Source organism: Melanotaenia boesemani, chromosome 22 (assembly GCF_017639745.1).
Source record: "Melanotaenia boesemani isolate fMelBoe1 chromosome 22, fMelBoe1.pri, whole genome shotgun sequence".
Classification (NCBI taxonomy): Eukaryota; Metazoa; Chordata; class Actinopteri; order Atheriniformes; family Melanotaeniidae; genus Melanotaenia; species Melanotaenia boesemani.
In genome coordinates this window covers 19,541,587-19,565,468 of record NC_055703.1, presented here as the reverse complement: position 1 = coordinate 19,565,468, position 23,882 = coordinate 19,541,587, and the positions used below count along the sequence as shown (strand labels likewise).

At 38.0% G+C, this 23,882-nt stretch overlaps 1 protein-coding gene across 1 annotated transcript in view; it reads right to left on the bottom strand.

Moving 5' to 3' along the window:
- Positions 1–694: 694 nt before the first annotated feature.
- The window catches only part of rngtt (RNA guanylyltransferase and 5'-phosphatase), a 93,299-nt gene continuing 70,111 nt past the window's right edge, over positions 695–23,882 (bottom strand). The window contains exons 13-16 of the mRNA XM_041976350.1: positions 22,228–22,328; positions 15,110–15,176; positions 3,295–3,418; positions 695–1,096 (exon numbers count right to left, since the gene is read on the bottom strand). Of these exons, the coding sequence (XP_041832284.1) occupies positions 930–1,096; positions 3,295–3,418; positions 15,110–15,176; positions 22,228–22,328 (459 nt within the window). The 3' untranslated portion in view covers positions 695–929. The remainder of the gene's footprint in view (positions 1,097–3,294; positions 3,419–15,109; positions 15,177–22,227; positions 22,329–23,882) is intronic.

Below are 23,882 nucleotides of genomic sequence, written 5' to 3'. Positions count from 1 at the left end.
AGTCCCAGATATCTGATTTTGATGGTCATGTAAGCAGGCTCACTGATACTGGATGAGTGTGGGTTATGGAGTAGCAAGTAGTCAACCAATAATTGAAATTGCAGATAGTGACAGATGAAACCTGTCACTACCTCAGGCATGTAGAAAATAGCACCACAAAGTCTAAAGATGAACCAAAACTGATGATTCAAACAGAGTCCTTCACAGCTTCAACATCTTTGTTGTGCGTTAGTAGAGATTGTAATCATGCCGTCATCTTCCTGCCCACCCACGTGGCCTTTAAAAGTCCACACAGATGGGTGTAGGCAGGGCACTGAGATCTAATCCTGATCTGTGCGGTGATTGTAGATTTGAAGACATCTGGAAACCCCCCACTCAACGGCGCAGGTTTTCCACATCATGCTGATAATCAGAACTAAACTTCAAATATTTGCAGCTTTGTGGTAAACTCGAGGAGATCTTTGATGATGGAAAACTAAATGCATGAAGACAGCAGATGGAGCTTTGATGATGTTTACTCCTCTTTCAAATCAAACTAAGAAACTAGTTGACAAAAAGTAAACAAGGTCCGTCACGTGTTTAAGTAGCCACAACAATGTCCTGGCTGATAAATATCAATTAGCTCATGCTTTAAAAAAAAAGAATAAATATGAAAAGAAACAAGCAAAAAAATGGAAAAAACATAGCCTAAGCATCATGTTTAGCATTTAATAAGAACACAAGCAATTAAAGCTACAAAGAAGTCTAAAAGGTAAATAAATCACATTGAGACAGTCACTTCTTTAGGTCCTTACATGTACAGGCTGATAAAGCAAATTTTCTGCAGTAGGAACGCCTTGAAATGTTTGTTTGCTGTATGGAGGGGAGTTTGTGGCTGGTGATGTGGATGAACAGTGACTGTGGGAAGTCCAGAGAGGCCCAGCTGTGGGCTACGGGATGGCCCGGTTAGGTCTTTTTGGAGGGGGAGGGGGCATTAACTCAGAGTCTGGGTCAGGTGGCCGTTTCCGGTTCTGGGCTTGGACTCCCTGAGTACAGCGGTCCACATACTTCAAAAGGATTTCCTTAGTGACAGGTTCCTGGATGCTTTTACACACAGCTGGGGGGAGAAAAACAAACACACAAAGGAGGAAGGATGTTACAGAGAGATACTGACAGGTTTTTCCAGCAACATTAAATTAATGTGTCTTTAAAGGAAAAACACATGGCTGACTCTCTCATGCCAAAGAACAAAACAATCTTTCATTTTCTCAAACTATATTTAATCCAAGAAATATATTAATCACAAAGTATAGTCAATGACATTAGGTATGGAAAACTGAGCTGGATTTTTTACCTCTGGGACAAGGGGTGATGTAAATATCTCATTCTACTTTACAGCACCACTCATGATTATTATTTGAAGTTACTAAATAGAACAAAACTTTATCTGCTCGGGGAGAAATGAAATACCATTTACTGAGATTTTAGATAAAACCATCTGGGCTCCATTTCTGCACAGCAGAACCATCTTCTTCAATCAATGCACTTCATTCGTTAAAATGCATTTTCTCCTGCCTTCACTTCTTATTATTGCTTCAGTTTTTACTTTTATCCTGTTTTGTGCAGCACTGTGATGTCAACACTTAATATTGCTACAACAACTAAATTTGCTAGAGTGCCAAACAATTATGTTTGCATGCATTTTCCATTATTCTCTCTTTGTTTTTCTCAATTTGTTTCCTCCAAAAGGTTATGTAGCAGCTTTAACAAGATACAGGAATGTTTTTCCCTTAAATGAAGTGTGAAATTAAATTGACTTTCAATTTTCAAGACAAAATACTTGCAGCTTCTATATAATGCAACACATTTTTTGCTCTAATCATTTAATACTGCAAAATGATACTAAACAACCAAGGTTACAATAATGCAGTCTTGTTTCATATTAGTAATAGTGCTCTTAATTATAAATTATTTCCTGTGTAGGTAATAAAAACTATTGTTACCTAAGATATTATAGGAATAAGCCTTGATTTATAGTCTGTTTAAAAGCTTCAGAAATTTGCTTTCCACAAAAAAATCTTTTATCTTTATTTGACATTTCCACCCTTTTCATGTCACCGATGAACAGCTTTGTTTAAGTGAGGAAAGAAGCTGGGCACTCCAAGACACTCCTCCCCGTTTCATGTCACTTCTGTCTTCAAAAAAACTCAAGATAATGATGGCTGCACTTTGAAGTTGAAGCTTCGAAATAGTAGCCAATGAGTGATGTTGCAGAGACATCTATCTTTAATACACAGTCTCCGTTTAGCCGGTTCTTCACCTTCCAGTGCGGGTGTCTGGATAAAGATGTTTGGTTTTTGATCAATGTGGTCAGACTGAAGACAGATGTGAGAGACAAATAACTCGGCCTGGATTAATGGTTATCTAAAGCCCCTGACTTAATAGACTGTCTGACAGGTCTGTGTCATCATTCATCCTCCCTACTGTCCTCATACTTGTGCTGCTGTTGCTATTAGGAGACTCATTATCCAGCAAGAGGTTAAGAAGAGCAGCTTGCTGGTCGTTATATCCAAGTTTGTTTAATTTTATTGAAGTTATGCTTTATAGCATCTTCATGAGACTAACCTACCATCTGCACAAGTGCAAGGAGCATGTATACTAATCCTTTAATATGATAATAAGCACGGCATGTGTTCAAAAATAATTTTCCTGCGCTCTGAGCAAAGAGTTCAGTCCTGCTCTGGTGCTGTCAGCGACACAAAAAAGGTCTAAAACAAAAAAAACACTAATAAGTGGTGCTGCAGAGTTCAGCACATTATTAGATGTAATTATCAGCTGAACTTCCATTATTAGAAAAAAACACTGATTAAGTTTCCTTGTTTTTCACATCAGTGAAATTTGTTAAAACGTATTTGCTGCAAAATGTCAGCTCCTCTACTTAAAGAGAGGACATAATGAAAACAATTTGTCCTGGGCATCGAGTACAAGGCCAGACTGTTTGTGTGTGTGTTCTTACACAACAGAACATCTGCTCCTCCACACACATACACACACACACACACACACACACACACACACACACACACACACACACACACACACACACACACACACACACACACACACACACAAACACAATCTCATAACACAGAAATCTAACTTAGAAAAGAGGCTGATGTAAAATACTGATAAAATAAGCCATTAATCGCAGGCTGAATGGTCGTTTTTCCCCTCTGATGCAGACACAGATAGAGGAGACAGTGAAATATTAATAAATAATAACAGCAGGAGGAGAGGGAGGAACAAAAGTCTTACCCATGGCTGTGTCGTAGGAGTTGGGGAAGCTCTTGTCCACCCTCTGTCTCATGAACACCCAGCTGTCGTTGGCGAAGGTGCACTCGATGATCTTGTTGTTGTATTGTTTCAGCTCTTTGGTCGCCTATGCAAAGGGATGAAAGATGCACCTTTAATATGAGTGAATGAAGAAATAATGTGGTTTTCTTTTGTCGCAGTAACCGCCCATGAAATTGGAAAAAGGCAGTGAGGTAGTTTTCCCTACTGACATGATCAATTTTAAAATAGATTTCTCTACAGTTGGATAGATAAAAAAAAACAGATAGCTTCAAAATCTGAAATATGTTTTTGTGGTGGCAATAAATTCACCATTTCTAAACATATTTAATCTTTAAGAAATCAGGTGGGTAAACCATAGGACAAATACATGAGGGATGTAGGACAAACACAACTAAGCTGAAACTAGTGCAGAGTTTGAAATTGCTTGTTCAATTCATTTTTCATTATGACATATTAACTGTCTAATAAAACAATGACATGGAACAGAAACACAACAAATGAACACATTTTAGAAGCTAAAGCAACAAACATTTAGGGGTTGATGCTCATAAAATGTCTTTTCTAACATTTAGAGTAAAAAAAATCACACTGGAAATATGTCTCATATTTCCCAAGAACGTCATCAAATATTATTTTCCCTTTTAAATGTAAACATTGCTGTTTATATTTTGTAATAATAGTCATGTGCTATTAAATTCTGTATATAACATTATAGGTATGTATATATACTGTATGCAAAATCACCAAATTTAAGAAAAATATGTGGTTTTATTCAGTTTATTTTATTTCATTCTGTGAAAACTACCTTTGTGGGAAAAGACTTAAGACAGGAGGCAGTCACAGCATGTCAGCTCACTCGATCCATCAGTGTAATGACTTGCAAGCCTAAGTGCACGCGTTGCAAGCTGAAGTCATTATACTGTATTATGGCTCTTTATATATCAGATATGCAACATTAATGGTTTAATTGATGTGTTTCAACTATATTATTAAGCCATCGGTCACGTTCATATTAACGTTCCTCAATGCTTCATTCAAAGATGCCTGTAGATGCGTCATCGTATGCACGCAGTATCTGTAATTTGTTAGAGACTGACAGTTTAACTCAGTCATGATTTTTTCATAACATGGTGTACTCTTGCTTTAAAATTCTTATCACCCTCACAAGCATGAAGTATTGTTGTAAGAGCTTAAATAAAGGTAGCTGGACTTCCAATACCTGGTTTAGAACGTTTCATCTCTCATTATTCACGTTATGAGTCAGTAGCTACGTTTACAATTATCTGAAATCAGAGACTCCAGCTGACATGTTTCCATGGATGCAAGGTAAAGTGATCAGATTAGATGTGTTTACATGATGGAAAGATTTACTACAATTGTAATGCTGTTGACATGCGCAATGTGACAATTTTGTTTGGTTTTTAACTTTTTTATCGTCAAAATGCTCTTTTCATTTCTAACAAAAACTTATCTGCCACAGTTTTCCCATTTTCCCAGATTTGTTAGCTGATTTAATGAAAGCCCAGTTGGGAAATTCACAGGTTTGAAGGGCTTCCTTGATGAGATTTTGTTCCTTGAGTTTTCCCTCCTCCCTTATAGGAACATTCTCATCCAGATGGTTTGATGTTGGACAGTTTGTGGTGCAGTGGGTGTGAGTCAAAAAGTAGATACTGGTCTAAATTTCTGGGTTTCTGGTTAATTTCAGTGTTCAGGCCTCTAATTTCCTCAATATTCATCACAGGATCTAAAAAGGGCAACCTGTTGTCTTTCGCTATGATCCCTAGTGAACTAAATGTTGCTGTCCACTGAGCAGATCTGTTTTATGAGTCCCTCTGTCCACATTTCTGAACCAGTGGCTCGGTGGTGTTCCCTTGTGGGACCTCAGTGCTTTTCACTTCCTCCATGTAGATGTTTACCACAATGGGGGATTACTGTGTTCACTAAACGGTATTAGATGAAAGCAGTTGAAAATATTGCCATGGAGGCTGCCGCTTCCTCATTAACAGACAATGTGAGGAAACAATTAGGTACTTCAGCTAAATAAAGGAAAAACAACGTAGCTAAAATGTTTTGACACAACTGTTATTTTATTAGATAACTAACATGTCAGGTTCATTTAATCAGCTAATTATAAGCTAAATTACCTTCTAGGTTAATGTAACTGCGTTAAAAGTTGTGGTATGTTGTAAATGTTACTGGGAATACTCTTTAATATATCATTGCATGATTCATGAACGCAGTCACAACATGTTACAAAGAAGCATCGGGATGCTCATTTAAACACAACACTAACACGGTAAGTTGCCGCCAGATTGCTGGAGGGGGGTACATGTCAAAAAAGGAGCTTAATTCTTATGCTGTTGTCACACTCCTTTCCCGGTGTGGTGTTGATAACATTGTTTTTATCAAACTTAAGAATGAATAGTTTCAGCTCAAGATGTATTCCTCTATTAGCTCATTTTGCTTTGATTCTCAGTAAATCAACGGACAAAATCTGTTGACATCAATGAACATCAAGTACTACAGTTTGACTTCAGGAATGGAAATGACATTTTCTCCAAAACTCCTCTGCAGGATGACAGAGGTGAATCATTTAATGAATAAACCATATTTAATTATGTGAATGAAATTGTCTCATCTCTTTTGCAGAGCTTCTAAAGGATTTATATTTAAACATTACCACATACAAATACTATCACAATGAAAGTGCATGAATCCCTTTGATGCATCTCTCAACAAAGCAGTGCAAGAGGTCCTACTCCACCTACTGAGCTACACAGGATCACTGACTTATTACATCACACTGCTTTGAAAACAAAAATCAGTGCTGCATACTGTAACACTGCACAAGTGTATGAAAGTGGCACACTATACTGAAGATCAAGTATGAGTCAAAGAAGACATTTGAGCATCTGTTGTTTATTTGTCCAGGGACTGTGTCTCGCTGAGAGGATTTTTGAGACTTGGAAAATGCAAATCCCTGAGCTGCTGAGAACATCGAAGGCAAAAAAAGTGCAGCTGAAATAGGCTGTCATAACAAGCAACATGGTGATAGGAGTTACTGTAAAGTGCTCATCTGTGACTTCTAACTGTGAGCTCACAGAGGTTAAAAAACTGTAAAGATGTTGACCTCTGGGGTTCAGAGTGAACTAGTGACCACCTGCCAAAGTCTGATGCCAGGAAAGCATCAACGCTTGGCAAGACACTACAAAGTAAGAGCTTATGTGATCCTGGAGTGTGGGGCATCTGGGCTCGCAGTGGGGGTCGAATTCACACAGGAAGCAAGACAGTGTGTGAGGAAGGAAGACGGAAACAGAGAGGAAGAACACAAACCAAAGAGAGAGACTGTAGAAGTGACACTTACAGCTTCAGAAATCTGAGTTTGAGCATGTAATTATGGTTACAATTCCATTATTTTATCTGTTTGAAGACAGGCTTACTGTATGAGCGAGACATTTCTTCTTACAGAGAAAAATGCCAGATGATTTAAAGCGGCAACAAAATCTCAAAGCTTTCTTAAAGCTTGGCAGCACAAACTGCCAGAAAACTGTGAAGGGCAGCTCAAGCAGGCAGGACATGCGGCTACAGGCTGGATCTGTTCCTGCTGGTGAGGGGTGACATGTTGGCTGCCATTTTTCATCACCACTTGGTGCCTAATCTATGCAAATCTGTCTCATCATGGCAGAACACGTGTGCCACCAGTTACTAGACACACACAAACTCTCTACCAGCCAGTGTTGGACTACTACAGAGCAGAAAAGATAATTCAAACAATTTATAAGATCCAGCTATTTTCAAGAAACTTTCATAATTTAACAACAAAACCAAATGCAATTTGAAGGCATTTCTGTTTCCACGATTAACTTTAAAGTGTTTTAAAGATTCACTTTGTACCATGTTGGAGATCTTTGTTTGAATGTGTTGATTTGTTCAAATAAACAGAGCAGACAAGGCTACGAAAAAATAGAAAAGCTGCTTCCAGATTGAAAGAAAATATGCTTTAGAATTATAGTTTTAAGACCCGGAATGTGTTCCATAAAGGCATTAATTATCTCTGACGTGAGCATGTGTTAATAGATCCACATTAGCAGTGCCAGTGTGTCATCTGATATTCACTATAAGTTGTTTTTTACTGTAAAATGTTAATTTCCTAGAAACATAATGCTTCTTTCTAGGTATTCCCAAAATGTTATTATTTAATTGAAAAGGAAACATTTTTTCTAAGATGATGTCTTTAAATATTTCTTGTCTATAGTAGACAAACAGTACTGAGTTATTCTGTAAGGCCCTGTTTTATATAAGCAGGCTGCTTGAGGTTAAAGCCAAAGTGAAGAAAAATGTTTTTGTTCTGTTGTGAATAGTACATACGTCTTTGTATTCTGCAAAGTCTCTGTTTTCATACGACACCTTGTTTGTGTGGTTTGCTTAAGGTACAGAAATTAGCTCCAATGTGGACAGTGCTGTTCTCATGTTTTTGTTACATTCCCATATGATTGATTGGGGTTGGAACTGTATTTCATTTGGGTGGCAATGGTACTGCATGGATCTCATGCTGCCCCCTGTACAGGCGGCTCTAGTCCAGACGACGTTAACCAAACATCTATACCAGAAACAAGCATGAAAAACAGCAGGAGGAACCTGCAGCTGAACATTTCATTCATTCATGTTAGATCTGTCTGTTTTGGCGGTATTCTGAACACCTGGAGAGGGCATCTAAGGATGCATTCACACCAGCCTTTTTGATTAGAGTCCGAGTCCATGCTAGTTGGGAAAGTCCTCTTCGTTTGGGGTATTGTAAATGCACAAATGAATTCTGATAAGAATAAAAGAAGCAGATTTGGTCCGAATACAAACGCAAGTCTCGGTCCATTTCAAGCAGACCAAAAACAGGAAGTGGCCTACAAAACAAAGTGCATTGTGGGTAAACAACTAAAACATATGCACATGGAGGGCGACAGGCGGCTCTAGACGGGAGAAATGGCTTGCGGTCAAACGATAGTCTGGTTGCTGTATCGTGCTGTGCAAATTTGCTCTGCCAAGCGGAGGTTTATGGGTATAAGGCTCCTCTTGATACTCTGATTCATTTATTCATTTATTTATTTATTTACGTTGAATCATGGAATCTATGTAATCTTGCTGTACCTGACCGGAAGGGACAGAAAAAGAAGGAAGACAGCAAAAAGAAGCAAAAGAGAAAGAAGAAAGAGTTGACAAAAACATCACAGACAGAAGGCAACGACCCTTGAATCCACACTACGACCAGACAACAAGACCGCTAGAATCTGATGCAGCTCCATATTGAGCTGTTATGTACAAGAAACTGAAGCTGTCTGCATTAACCAATAGATGAGCAAATTTTCTCTTTCAGTAATTCTTGGTGCAGCGCCACCTCTGGCGTAGAGTTAAACAAGTTGTTTAAAATGTCCGATTTGTTTGAGAAATAAAGCATAAATGCAATCTCGGTCCAGAAAAATAATGCACCCCCTAACTGAAACGAGTCCCCAATCGGACCAAGTGAACGCAGGCACACTACCCAATGGCCAAAGATTTTTGTTTATTTTTAATATTTTAGAGGGAATAAGACTGTTTTTGGCATCTTTTCCAGGAAAAAGTTGGCATCTTGCACTATTTAACCGTGAAGGCAGAATGCCAAGGGTAAAAAGATGTAGCTTTCTTCATAGAAAACCTCCAAACAAATGCAGCATTAAGCCATCTCCATCTAAGTATGCAGAAACTGAAGTCAAAGCTAACTCCAGGCTACTGACATTTACAACATGAACTTTTTCCAGCCTGAGCACAGTAGAGACAATCTGTTTCTTTATCAAATACCTGAAATCCAGAAGGAATGTTGCATTATCACTTGCTGCTACACTGAAGTATATTACAATGAAGTGATGACAGGCGAATAAACAAAGCAAGGGTCATCCAGACCCTTAATCAGAGCCAACCTGCAGGTCTGAGACACTGCAGCACTCGGGTCCATTTTAATAATGAAAACGTAGATGAAACATAGTGGGAAAAGGATATAAGATGCAGACGTATGAATATGAAAAAATGCCTTGGGAGGGAATAGCATTACAGATGAGTTGTATGAAAAACGTGTTGAAACTTTAATATACTCCATCAGACAGAATACAGCAGTTCTCCGAACATTAATATCAGCTCCTGCAACCAAAAAACTCAGGAGGCAGAGTTGATTGTAAAGTTTTAAAGTATTTGACTCAGATCTGTTGTTTTATCTAACTACACAGGCTGAGTATAGCCAGTCTTTGTCAGTCAAGTCAGTGAACAAATCGGACTCCTCATTATATGATGAGATCCCTGGTGAATGTATAATGCTGATCATTATCCCACAAATTCAGGTTAACTGCAGCATCAGAGCCAAGAGAAGAAAAACAAGGTAATAATATGTAAGTGACTGAAATGAGGAGAGAGCAGGTGTGCAGCACGTTGTCAAGCCTGGCATGTAAATAAGGCACAAGACTATCCAAGACAACACACAACCAACAGAGATGTGTTTCAACTTTACAAACTTCTAAATGTAAGGTTGTTTGGAAGTGCAGCATGGCTCAGAAACCCTTTAAATTATCCCTCACATTATTCATGGTTTTTAATCCCACATCTTAGTCAAAAAGGCAAAACCTGAACAGAACAGTGCATTAGGGAGTTACATAAATTGGGAAGTTCAGAGATAGAAACAACAATCAAAGACATTTCAGCACCCAGCAGGTGGAGTGCATGCTGCTAAGCCATCACAGCTTTATCAAAGCTGCAAGTCTTTGACAGAGAGCTGCTCTTATCCTCGTTGTTGGTGACTACACCTGCCAGGCGCCATTCAGATTATTTATGATTAATGAGCTGAATGCACAGGCCACATATAGCTCCACACAGGGAGTCGACTCCATGAGGTGGTGAGACTAAACCAAACAAAGGAATCAATAGCCATTATTTCTACCAAACTTTGACAACTTTTATTTATTAAGGACTGAGACTGTCTCATAAATTCTTAAGAAGCAGTCGATGCAGATAAACTTAGGATGGAATTAGTATAAACTCGATATTTAATGATTTCCATTTATATATAAAAGTTTGGCACACACTTGAAGGTAGTTTCAGGTACCCATAATAGTAAGTAATAGTAAGTTTTGTAAGACTGAGTGGTCTGTACAGCTTCACATTAACGTACAAAAACCTCACTTTTCCACAGATAGAGGTTAACTGGCTATACTTGCAAAGAAAAAAGAAAAAAAATGTAAAAATATATCTAATTAATGATCAAGCAGGTTATAAATAAACTGAGATTTTAGCCAGATGAGATACAATTGCATTTAAGATCAAGGACAACCGTAATGTCAAAATTCATTATTGGGAATATTTATACTGACATTTTGCATAATGATTTTACCATTCTTCATTTTAACTCTCAAAACATACTAAATGGCCTAAAAGGCTGTAGCTGTGTTAAACTTGTGTGGCAACATCTTATGCAGAAAAATGGACCCCATCCAACAAAGAAAAACAAAACAAAACAAACAAACAAACAAAAACCCCTCAAAAAACAAACATTTAGATTCTGATTGTTTTTAAGCCTTTCTCTGTGAGAAAACTTTAATTTGCTTCTTCACACCGGCGAACAGAAGCCAGTAAAAACCACTTATCTATAAAGATTCTGACAGGCTAACATTCATGTGGCCGCTGGATGACCCATTTCATATATCACATAATTAACCACTCAGTCGTAACATCTGACATTCTGGTACATGCTCTTTACCAAAGAATTTTGATGTGATTTATTAGTATTCATATCTGCAAGTACTCAAATGTAAGTACCTGTACTCTGAAAAATGTGATATTAGTGCATCTATATTTATAAGAAACACCGGGAACCTTATGAAAAAAATGTAATATTACCTGAAAGTGGACTATCTTTAGGCCGAGCTCCCTTTAGCTCCACCATTATTTGAACCATGCAGGTAATAATAATGGAAATATTTATTTTGTTACTACCTCAGGTATAGATCTAAATAAACCAAGAACATATTTGGTAACATGGGAACCTGTAAGTCAGCTGGTTTGACACAATCATGTCCAGAGGGGCCTTTACAGTGTCTCACAGACAGCTTAAGACATAAATCACAGATATCATTTGTAACTGCATGGTGTACGTATGATTAATCAATAGGTAAGCAAGTGTTTTAATCATGAGTATAGATTCAGAGGTTGATCTTTTTCCATCATTATTACTCATACCCCTAAAAGATATTCTAACCCTTCTGAACCTAAAGTCTGACACAAACTCATTCAACCTAATAAGCTCCCAATATGCCACCAATGCCATGTAATCCAAAAACGGCACTAATTTTCATTGGTGCTCCCGATGATTGTCAGCTCTGTTTTCTTACAGAGGCTGTAGGATGTTAGGTTTCTTGACAGGTGTAGCAGCTGGTTGTCTAGTTTTTCTGTTTTGGTTGTATAGTTGCTTCTGTTTTCTATATGGTGTATCTTTGTTTTCTTTATCTTTTGTCAGGTTCAGCACGCACATGAATTCAGAAGCAATACTGAAGCATCAAGGGGAGCTTTAAATTCAAAAAGCTTTATTTCCATCATAAGATCCCCTTGTAAATTTATTCAGCAGCACATGGGAGCCAGACTGTCATTCTGCTTGCTGTGATGCTGGGCAAGTAAAAACAAAAAAACAACAACAAACAAAAAACTTAACTCATAAACATGCTTGTCATAATAATAAGATTTTATAAAAATGCAGTCAGGTACAGGTTTTCCAGCACTTTGTAATGAAAAGTTGAACTGACATCATGAAAGCTGCTTTCCAAAATTCATTCCCTGTAGGGACCAACAGAAATTACAACAAAGAGCAAAAATAGAAGAACTGAGGCAATGAAACAGGTTTACGTGAAGATTACAACATCTTTCAAATTGCAAAGTTAGGTTGATTTCCTGCACCAGCAGCCAAATGCATTTCAGTTAGCTGCCAACTGGATGAGCCTCCAACTTAATCTAATCTGCACATCGAAATAAGTGGCATGCCCATAAGCGAGGCATTGAACGTCAAAACTACTGTCTGGTGGTGCACTGCAAACTCACACACTTACTATGCAGAGGTTTTATCAGGAACAGTGCTCTGGCCTGAACCACCAGCCATCACGTCTTCTTCTGGCATGTAATTACTTTCTTTACGTATTCACACTTGGACTGACTGTAAAGCACATTTTACAACAAAAATAGCAACATCAAAAGCGACAGAAAATGACCCCAGGGCTGCAGCTTTAGCTCCATCTCCGCTTAGAGACCAAGCAGCAAACAGAAAATACACCGTGTTCTGTTACAGAGCCCCAGGCTCATACATGGGAATCTGGTACCGCGGTGACAATACCAGAGGGAGCAGAAACACTCATTTACTGTGCTTCTGTACCATGACTATTGGAAAGCCTACACATTCAGTCATTTAACCAAAATAAGGAATGTCCATATAATGCAAGAGTATTACAGAAATCACATTAAAGTAGAACAAATATAAAATTATACTGCCTCTCAACCGCTTCATTGCGTCAAACTGCTTCATCTGTATTATACAGTAATAAAGATGAGAAGGTGGTTGATCACTATAATAACTCGTCAAAAGATGATTATGTAAACTCAATATGCAAAACTTTGAAATCACCAGGAAAATATACAATAAAGAAATGTTGAATTTATCTTCACAGCAATGAGCATGTAGGAGATGTTCCTATCCCACGTTACATAAACAGATACATTAAAAAAGATCCATATAAGAGTAGTTAATACACTCACAGATCAACTGTAATAACAAAATAATTTAACATGATTTGGCGTTTACTGCACTTTTCTAATTTGTGTATGTAAGAGTTATTCTCTTGCGCGTCCAGATTAAAACACCAATTTGTAGTCATCTATTGGGGTACATCCTTATTGGATTCATAAGTCTGAAACACATTTGCAGACACTGTAAGTCTTTTTGAGGGTTTCAAAGCCAGAATAAATTTGGATAGAGGCAAGAAAGAGAACTTGAGGACACTTTGTATTTGACAAGTAGCTGAGGCTCTCATCTGACATGACATCAACCACCTTGTCATTATTCATGCACAACTTTAGCACTTAGTAATTGCCTGTTCTTAAGGAGGAAATCAGCTACAGTATAGACTAAACAATTCTTTGTACTTAGCAGTCTGCAGGAACTCACTTCTGGATCAACTGGCCATTAGATTAATTGCACTTCTGGTTTGTAACTGACTGACTCCCTATGTGCTGAACCCTGTAGACTAAATTCTGTGTAATGTCATCACAGAGGGGCATGTGGGAGTAGAGGGTAGAAAAGAAGTGGTCAAAAATCTGATTCCAAGTGATAAAACTTATCACATACTACTACAAAGAGAGTATAATTATATAGGATTTGCCTAAAATGACATCTGATGTTAAAAATAAACACATTTTTACTGATGTGTAACTATATAATTATTCACTAAGAAATGTGACAGCTAGCTGAGTTTGGGAAAATAGCTGGAACTGGTTACATTTTTAGCTTGGACTGCTATGTTTACGTCAATAAATCCATCATCATGGACTGATTAAATTTTCACATCATTTTAAGCAGGGAGAGACTAAAGAATCTTGAATAAAATGTGTTGAAAAATTACAGGATCAAAAATGTACAAACAATGTAAATATGCATTTAGAGAGGAAATTAATCAGATTCCTATGCTAACTGCTCTTCTGCCCCTGCATGCATGCACAGGAAAGTTTGTAGGCAAGAAACTCATACAGAGTGTTTTTGAAAAACAGAATTATTGCTTGGAGATTTACATGAATAAAACAAAAGTGAAAAATGTCCATGACACTGTTCATGACATTCAGTTTGAAATGAAATGAGACAAAGATAAACAGAAAATACTCACAAAGAAGGTATAACCTGGAAACAGCGTTGCTTGATAAATTACTATTATGTTATTATATAATTATATAGTATATATAGCATCAAATAATACTATGGTAGTTATTAAAATTGTTGCAGCTAATTGTTTTTGTTGCAAGTATAAATTATAATGATGCAAATACCAGTGTATTTCAATATCTTAACTGGGATAACACAGCAAAACCCAAATCTGTATTTTAAAATGAAAAAATTTACTGTGTCAAATGTCCGTAAATAAGAGGTTTCATTCCCTAAATAGAAAATAGTAAAGAAAATCCAGCTGGGTTCTGAAACTTTACACAGCATCATGTTGGGACGATTCAAATGGTTGCAATTACTTTTAAAGAAAAAAGAAAAAAAGCTGATTGGAATTAATTCACAAAAGATGGGAGAAATGATTAGGACATGAAAATCTGTTGTTTCATTAATGTAAAATTATTCTGAATGTATGAAGACTTCTAGCATGTTTTTCTCAGAGATGCTGCAAATAGAATTAGAAGCCAAATGTTAAACAAAGAGGTGTTTTTTTTTCTTTTTACTAATGTCTAATCAAATGGTCTGATGATGAACGTCAGCATGTTTGTTGACACAGATTGAATTTCTGAAGTGAGATTAGGAGCTGATTTTGGTTTAGACCCACAAACAAATAAAATAGGAAAAGTAAATTTGATTAAGAATATTAAGATGAATCTTTAATTTACACCGCTGCCAGCTTAGCTCTAGAAAGGAAGCTGGAGGAACACAAGGGGGGATGGAGGGGATGGGGGTGGGCTTTGGTTTGTCGGCACATTTGACAAATTTGACAAAATAACACATTTATTTTCTCACCTTCATCTTCGCAAAGGGCCTGTCATAGTTGCCAACGTAGAGCAAGCCGACAGTCTGCGTTAGGAGCCTGGAAAGACAAAAAGATTGTGCTTAACATCCACAGCACAGGATCTCAACACGAGAGTCTGTGAGTGTTAACAACGGTGCAAAGAATGCACTACTCCCTTTCCATTTACCGGGTAGTAACAGAACGACAAAGATGTGAGATTACACCTCTCTGAGCCCTTCTGTCTCCCTGCACAGCTTGATGTGTTTTCAAACTACAGAGTAAACTACAGTATGAGCATTTCTACATCAAGACTATAACACTTCTGTAAAAAACTGAACTCATATTTGGATGCCAAATGTTGTGTGTGTGTGTGTGTGTGTGTATGAGTATTTAATGCACACCAACTGCTCTATTTTAAGTGCATTTCTTGGACAGTTGTGGTTTATTTCTTAGTTCTTTTTAACCAATTAGAGACAAAAGGTCTGCAGTTGATTCCCTACTATTGTATTTGGATGATGTCGCTTTGAAACCAAATAAGTGGTCAAAGGGGCTGTCAGTGGAAGTGAAATTGACCATAAGAAAAAGAAAAAGAAAAAAAAAAAACAAAGAGAGAGAGCTTAAACCTGGAAAGGGGACACAATGAACACTTCAGTGCATTCTGACAAGAAAAACTAACAATACAGGACTTGGAAGTCCATGGATAATTGCAGGAGCCTAACCACTGTAAATGAAAACTGCTTTACAAGATCCCATTATGAACTCCAGTATCCCTTAAAAAGAATTCACACAAGCAAAACAACATTTCCTGTAAAGTGCATAAGAACCAACAACAGTGTGGCCAAATTAGACAGAGGATTCTTCTGACAGGTGAAAGTAAGATCGGCCTGTACCAAAACACAAGAAGAAACAAGTATAAACATGATCTAAAGCAGGGCTTCTCGATTTGGTCGTACGAGGGCTGCAGCCCTTCAGGTTTTCAGTGGATCCCTGCTCCAACACACCTGACTCAAATTAATGAGTCATTGTGCAGAACTTCATAGGCTGTTGGATCCATTTAATTTGGGTCAGGTGTGTTGGAGCAGGGATACACTGAAAACCTGGAGGGCTGCAGCTCTTGTGTGACCAAATTGAGTAGCCCTGTTCTAAAACATGCATCATCCTGTGTAAAACAGATGGACACAGTGTGATGGCATGAGTATGCATGGCTTCCATTAACACTGTCTTTATTGATGTGTCAGAAAACAGAAGCAGGTGGACGAAATCTGTGGTGTACAGGGACATAGTGTCTGCTCAGATTGAGATAAATTTAGATAATTGATTGGACAGTGCTTCCCAGTATGTATCGCCAAAGACCCAGCTTTTGAAGGTTGCCTATTGATTGCAGAGAAATGGATTACTTCTCAAAAAGTCAGGAAAGTTGTAATCATTTATTCAAAACGTCTGTTAGAAATAAAGACTTTTGCAAGCATATTTTGTGAATGATAATTCTGTGAATCTTAGATACACAGCTCATTTTTCTCTTGTGAAAGTTGAACATGACCTTGAGAAGATTACACAGTTTTAATGCTTGTGCAGATCAACTGTATTGGTTAAAAAAAATGGCAGTTCAAGGCTGAGCTTGAAGAGCCTACGCCGTATCTCAGCTGTTCCGAGGACTGCACTCTTCTGGATGGAGATGTCAGATGTTTCTCCAGGTATCTGTTGGAGCCACTTCTCCAGCATGGGTAACACAGCCCATGGTGCTCCAGTGACCATTGGTACTACTGTTGCCTTCACCTTCAAGGCTTTTTCCAGCTCTTCTTTGAGTCATTGGTATTTCTCCAGTTTCTCATGTTCCTTTTTTTTTATATTTCCATCGTTGAGGATGGCTACATCAATCACTATGGCTTTTCTTTGCTGACTACATGTCAAAATGTGCTTGGGCAAGACACTTAACCCTAGGTTGCCTCCGGATGTGCCTAACGGGTTATGAGTGTGTGTGAATGGTTGTAAAGCGTGTTGATTGGTCAAGTTCAGTGCTATAAAAGTACAAGTTCATGTACCATTTTCAAGGTCATGTAAGTGGGGTCAGGGTTTTATGAAGACAGTTAAATGAGAATGTCTTTAATATTCAAGAAAATTTGCTGTTGCATAACCATCTGTAAATGAATTGATATCGAATGATCAGAATTAGTCAAAATTGAATTGAATTAGGTTGTAAATACAATCGATTAAGGAAATAGTGGTGCCTTAAAAAACATTTAAGAAATGTCAGAGTCCAAATATTTCCAGACCTCACTGTGTTGAGCCTCTCTACCAGATGTCTTAATCACACACTGTTCACTTCCCTTCCTCCACTAAAATCACTCCCCACTTATTTTAGGCACTTTGTTTGCAGTGCCAATAAGTATACAAGCCCTGGCACGGGTTTCATGTTAGTTAAGCATTTTTAGCACAAAAATAAGGGGGATTACAGAGGTAAACTGACCACTAAACAGCAGTGTGGCTATGAGCAGTCTGATGCAGCTCATTCAGAGATCTCAATTGGGGCTGAAATCGGACACCAATCCTCCCAACCACTTTCACCCCCTCCTGTGTAATGATAGCGAGCAGGAGGAGGAAGGAAGCAGCAGTAGACATTAAGGAATCCAAATAGCCAATTCCATCACTGGTTGTACTAATACCTTAGCCTCTGAGTAAACTACAGGACTCAAACAAGGAAATTACCCTGATTGTGACAGCTACTCTGGAAGTAAGTCAATGATAGTTTCCAAGAGGTGATGGAACAGAGGAAGAAACAGATGAAAGTGCATAAATAAGAAAGCCACAGGAACAAACTCTCTTGTGGATGTTTACAAGCTCTCCAACACATAATGCTTATGGGTCATGTTTGACTGGGAGTCCTGCCGTCCTAAATCACAAGAAACATTAATTTTCCATCAATTTTCCTTGGAGTTGGTGTGAAATAAGTTCTGATAAAACAAGAGACCATAACAACACAGATTAACAGGAAAGTCAAAGTGAAAATCAGGGCAGGTGTTTCTGTATAAGACAAATAAAATGCAGTTAAATGTCAGTGCAGTGTGCAATCAGCATTTTATCATCTGACTACAGAACAGCTGAAATGTTTAATAAATCTGTAGTAAACACTCACATAAGCTTAAACTAGCGCAGTTCTGACTTTGAGAGCTGTAACATTACCAATTACAAATCCTGTTTCTGTGTCAAAGATAATTATGTCTATATAAATCTCAGAGGATACTATTAGCTTTGGGTATTTAGAGAAACAGTTCATTGTACACTGCAGATTTCCTGGTGGACATCGTCTTCCTGGAACTCTGGAAAAACATAATACTTGTATCCAAGGCTCCGAAAAAAAGTCAAATTAAGTTCCACAAATACTGAAATAATGTCCAATACCGGATTGAGCAAAAACCCACTGACATTTCGATTATGTACCTGCCCCATTCACTGCAAATATTATTGATCTGTGGTAAGCTTTTCCATCTTCTCAAGCTGATATGAAATAAATCTTTTGTTACTTTAGTATTTGAGACACGTGGCATTCAGTGTGGGGGACGGGGGGACAGTAACAGTAAAAGGGCCCTTTTGTCCATCCTACTCCTCATACACACACACATGTAATCCCGTTACTGTATTAGGTTTAATGCTGTTTAATTGTCTATTTACCCATATAGCTAATAAGTCATCATTTGGACATTTAGATATAGCCAAGATGACTTGCTGAAGTTCAAACTGAGTATCAGAATGGGGAAGTGACTTTGAATTTGGCACGGTTGTTGGTCTGAGTATTTCAGAAACTGCTGATCTGCTGGGATTTGAATGGACAACCATCACTAGGGTTCACAGAGAATGGTCCAAAAAAGGAGAAAATATCCAGTCAGCAGTTGTCTGGATGAAAACGGCTCATTGATAACAGCTGAGAATGTGTAGACTGTTTGGAGATGATAGAAAGGCAACAGTAATTCAAATCGCCACTGGTTACGATCAAGCGTGTCCGACCTTGAAGCAAATGGCCTACAGCAGCAGATTTTGGAGTAAACAGCATGAAAGCACGGATCCATCCTGCCTTGTGTAAACAGTTCAGGTTTGTAGTGGTGTAATGCACTACCAGCTCATGTACTCATGTTAATGAATTAACATGAGTATTGTTGCTCACCTTCTATATTACTTTATGACCGCATCAAAAGAGGATGTAGTCATCACAAATCTCAGGAAAACATCCATGCAATAATGATGTTGGTGGATTTATGATCAGCTTATAATACAGTTTTCCTTACAAACTGGTTCAGAAATTGAACAATCTTGCTCCAGGCAGGTTAGTTAGGCTGCTATTGAAAATAATAAGCTTACAAGGAAGAGTTGCTGCATTTAATAAATGGTGGTCTCAAAAATGTACATAAACTGAACAAATAACTGTAGATTTCAGGAAATCACATAACACTTAGCACTCTGCCCCCTGCACATAAAGAAGGGTGCAGAGCTTTAAATTATTTAATGTAAAACATCTCAGCTGACCTCACCTGGTCCACACACATCTCCTACCATGTGGGAGAGCCATTACATAGGCTTTACTTCTATGGGAAGTTAAGCATGCCCACCTCCTTCATCACCTGCTGATGATGAGTGAGGGTACTTCTATCACTGTGCAACAGACAGCCTCCTGACCTATTGCTGCACAGTGTGGTTCACTAGCCACACAGCAGAGAACAGAAAAGGCCTGCAGCGGGTGGTGAGGCCAGGGAAACGGTCATCGGCATGAAACCACTCCATAAAAGAAACATTTACACTTTCTGACTCCAGAAAGCAAGCTATATTTTAAAGGGCTTCAGCTGACCATAAATATCATTTCCTCTCCTCTGTTTCGTCTGGGAATAAATAGATTCACCAAAACAAAAACAAGTTACAAAACAACTTTTTCCTATAAGCTGTCAAATGCAACGCTCATCTTTCTCTCCACAAAAATGAAAGAGAAATAAACCCAAATAATTACAAAAACTTATTTATATTTATATATGTATATATGTACTTTTCTGATTATTTATATTTAATTATTTTCTTCCTAATAAGTCAGTAGAATCTTGATTCCAGAAAAACTGGGATGAGTTTTTATTTAAAAAAAAAAAAAACATTTCTCAACAACTTGTAGCAAAAAACAGTCAAAAGCACTGATTTTATATTCCTTTCAACTGTACGCTGAAGCTTTGTCAGGGTGTGGTCCTCACTTGGATCATTTTCACAAAATATGGATTGCAACGCTGTAATGATACTCAAATTTTCAGTGTAAAAAAACGTTAAAAGAACGTGGATATCAGTGTCTAGAGAGGCAATCCAAGCCATTTAGACAGGACCCATTTTCCCCCCTCTGAGTCCTTAAAATCACTGCACACATAAGAAATGATGATGTAACAATTTCTCATCTAGTCTTTGGGGGGTTTTATAATACAGGCTCAAATTATCCAGAATTCAAGAAATCAATATTATACTTGTGGCTCCATGCTTAGGAAGGATGCTGGAAATGTCTCTGCAGCTGCTTCATCTTTCCATTTTATTTTCTCTACCTCTTCACTCTCACTGACGCACAATAATCACAGTCTGCCTGAGCTTGCTTTCAGAGAAGGTAATAAAACTTGCAAGGCTGTATGCCTCTGAGGTACACAAAGATGAACTCAAGGATTGATTGTGTGGGCTGATGAATAAACAGATGTTACCTCCAAACAAGCCTGTCCATCTCCCCTTATCCTTCCCAGACAGAATCTAAGCACAAATATGAAAACCTACACCAAGACAGAGTGAGATCTGCACCTTTTGTCAACATAATTTGTCTTTCGGGGAAACAGAACATTCTCAAATGGCAACAATAATCATCTGCGTTCTCCCACACATACAGGAGGAGTCAAGAAGCTGCCAGGCTGGCCTGCTGGCTGTCTTTGGAGTAAAATGAGCGACTGTGCTCTGCTGTCATCCTCTCAGTCTGTTGTTGGTGAATGGCTGCAGGCTCATGGCTACAAAGCTGGGACAGTCACTGAGGTCAACTGGCTCTCAGAGGGAAAGGCAGCACGGCCAGAAAACTGACAGCATCTCAGACTCACGCTTACAGTCTTGGCTGCAGCGAGGAACTCAGAGCGAAAGGACGTGCACTGTGCCGACAAAAAAAAGGGAAGGGAAAAAATAGAGTCTACAACAAAAACACTCGCAGCTCTGTTAGACTAATTAATCTCACTCGTGCTTTAATGTATATCTACTGCAAAGGTCAGCATGTTAACACACTCAAAGTTACAATGCAATTTGTTGAGAATTTAGCAGGTCTGCTACTGAGAATGACATTAGTCTTGTAGATGTATTGTGTTGTCCTCATTTAAATTTTAATCTAAAGAAAAGACCTTTAAAATCTGGCCCCAACAAACGTTCATAGCAATTCATTCACTTGATAAATGACCCAGTAAAACCACACATGTTGCATGAGAAAAAACATCATGGCATCAACAATATAATCTAAACTCATGCTTTTGAAACCATGCAAAATGCCAATATATTGTGCATCAAACTTGGTAACAACAAAAAAACTTGTCAAAAACTGCGTTAAATACAGAACAAAGACCCACCTAGAGACTAATTATCCTCAGAGTCTGTTGTCTAAAACAGAATTATATCCTTCTTGCAGCTATATGTATTTGTTTATTAGGAGAATAACTAGCATGAGCTGCAGTGGATCTGAATAATTTATGCTCAAGAGGATTTTAAACATAAAAATGAAAAGGAAAAAAAGAAAAAGAACAGCAAAACTCATACAGCCAATAAAAAAAACACCCCACAAAACAAAAATAAAACATACACACAGGCAATGATGGAGACAGGAATGAACTTTTGCACGCCGTGGCCATGTCACAGTAAAAGGAATTAAACCCTGAGGGGAAACAACGTGGTGTGGAATAAAGCTTTTTAATGTCAAAGAAATTCAGGGTGGTGTTTGATTCAAAGCATGCTCTGGACAGCCATACACAGACAGTGTCATGGACAGTACTAATGTGTATGCGACAGTCTCAGAGTACACACACTAGAGTGTAACAAAATGATAGGTGCTATTGGATTCGTCAAGCAGCGTGTTTCCCTGGCAACAGTGACTTACCCTTCTCCTCCAACTGTGGTGATTTTGAGGCGAAAATCTACAGAGTTGAGGTTGGGGGGCTTCCACTTAAGGATGTCATCACACCTCCCAGCTTTGTACCTCTGCAAAATAAAACAGAAAACAAGGTGACAAATTTGATGCAAACTGTTGACACAAAACATGCATGAGCAGTGCTACATTTATAGGCAACAGCCAATAAACTAAAAACCCTCACATTATAAAGGCCTGCTGATATCTAAGGGATTTTTGGTTAAACTTCAACTTATGACTCAAATTTTTAAATGAAACAATTGGACTTTTATGTGATTTCTTGGCTCACAAAAGAACATGAATGTAAAATTAGTTTTGACTAAATAAGCACAACGACTCAACACGATGACACTTTTCACATCACTACTATGTTTCAACGTGCACCAACAGACTGTATGACAAAGACCGAGCAGCATGCTTTCCATGATTATTCATGTGTGCCTGACATTTTGAAGGACATGAATCAAGTGAACTGAAACATGAGGAATGTAAAGGCACGAAAGGGTGGAGGCGGGAACAGATGACCAGATTCTGTTACTGTCAGGTTGCCAGGTAACAGAAGTGTACTCCAAGGAAATATGTGGAAAATTTTGCAGGGTGTCTCAAGAGAACCTGCATTGTCACAGCGCATGACTCAATCAGGAGGTCCTGACTCTACCAACATATGTCGTCCTCTGTGGATGGACTTTAGACTATTTTAATTATTGTGTCCTAAAGGAACGTCCATGCTACAGATAAATATAAAAAAAAAAACATTTTTTAATCCTCAACAAACACTAATCCTAGCGTCTGAGTTTGGCAAGCTGTTTGGTTTTCTGAAGAACAAATAAAGCCTGTGAAACAATTTCCCTTTGTGATTTAATAATTTCATAGCATCGCATTATTAGAAAGTCCATTTTTATTCTGATTCTTTCAACAGTGTTACAGTTCAGAGTTACTGCTGGCTGTAATGAGTTCTTTATACTTTAAATGAGGCAGCTTGTACACTGCGTTACAAATGAGCCTGTTTAAGAGCAAAAATACATCTTCCAGATAATCACACCTTCCTGACCTAATGTGGTTAATGTGTCTACTTACTAAAGACAAAAATCATACAAAAATGGAACCTCTCTTTGAATAAATTCATGGCATTGCTGTAGACAAGGTTTAAATGATCACACGCAGTGTAATATTTATATTTGCAGTCTTCAGACTAAAAAGCCTTTTCAGCACCTTGTGTTATGTGGAGTTCCTGCTTCACCTCTACATTTTCAAAGATAAAGCTGTCACACACAAAATGCATTTCTGTGGCAGAAATAAAATCATGACAAAAATAACTCAAAAAGGTTAAAATAATTAAAAAAGATCTACTGATGTAAGCTAACCTGACATGCATCAGTTGGTAATAGTTGCATCTCAAAATGATATTCCTGATATTTTCTATGTAGCCCTTTGTATGTTTATCAAATTTACTGCTTAGCAAACCACTTTATCCTGTAATATATAATTTTTTCTTCTTATTCTTTTAAATGGATTGTAACTGATGACCTGTCCCCCTCTGAGGATCTACTGAGCCTCATTTCCAACCTGCTTACTGCAATGTGTACGGCGTCATTTCAAACCAAAGCAATATTTGTTTTAAAATG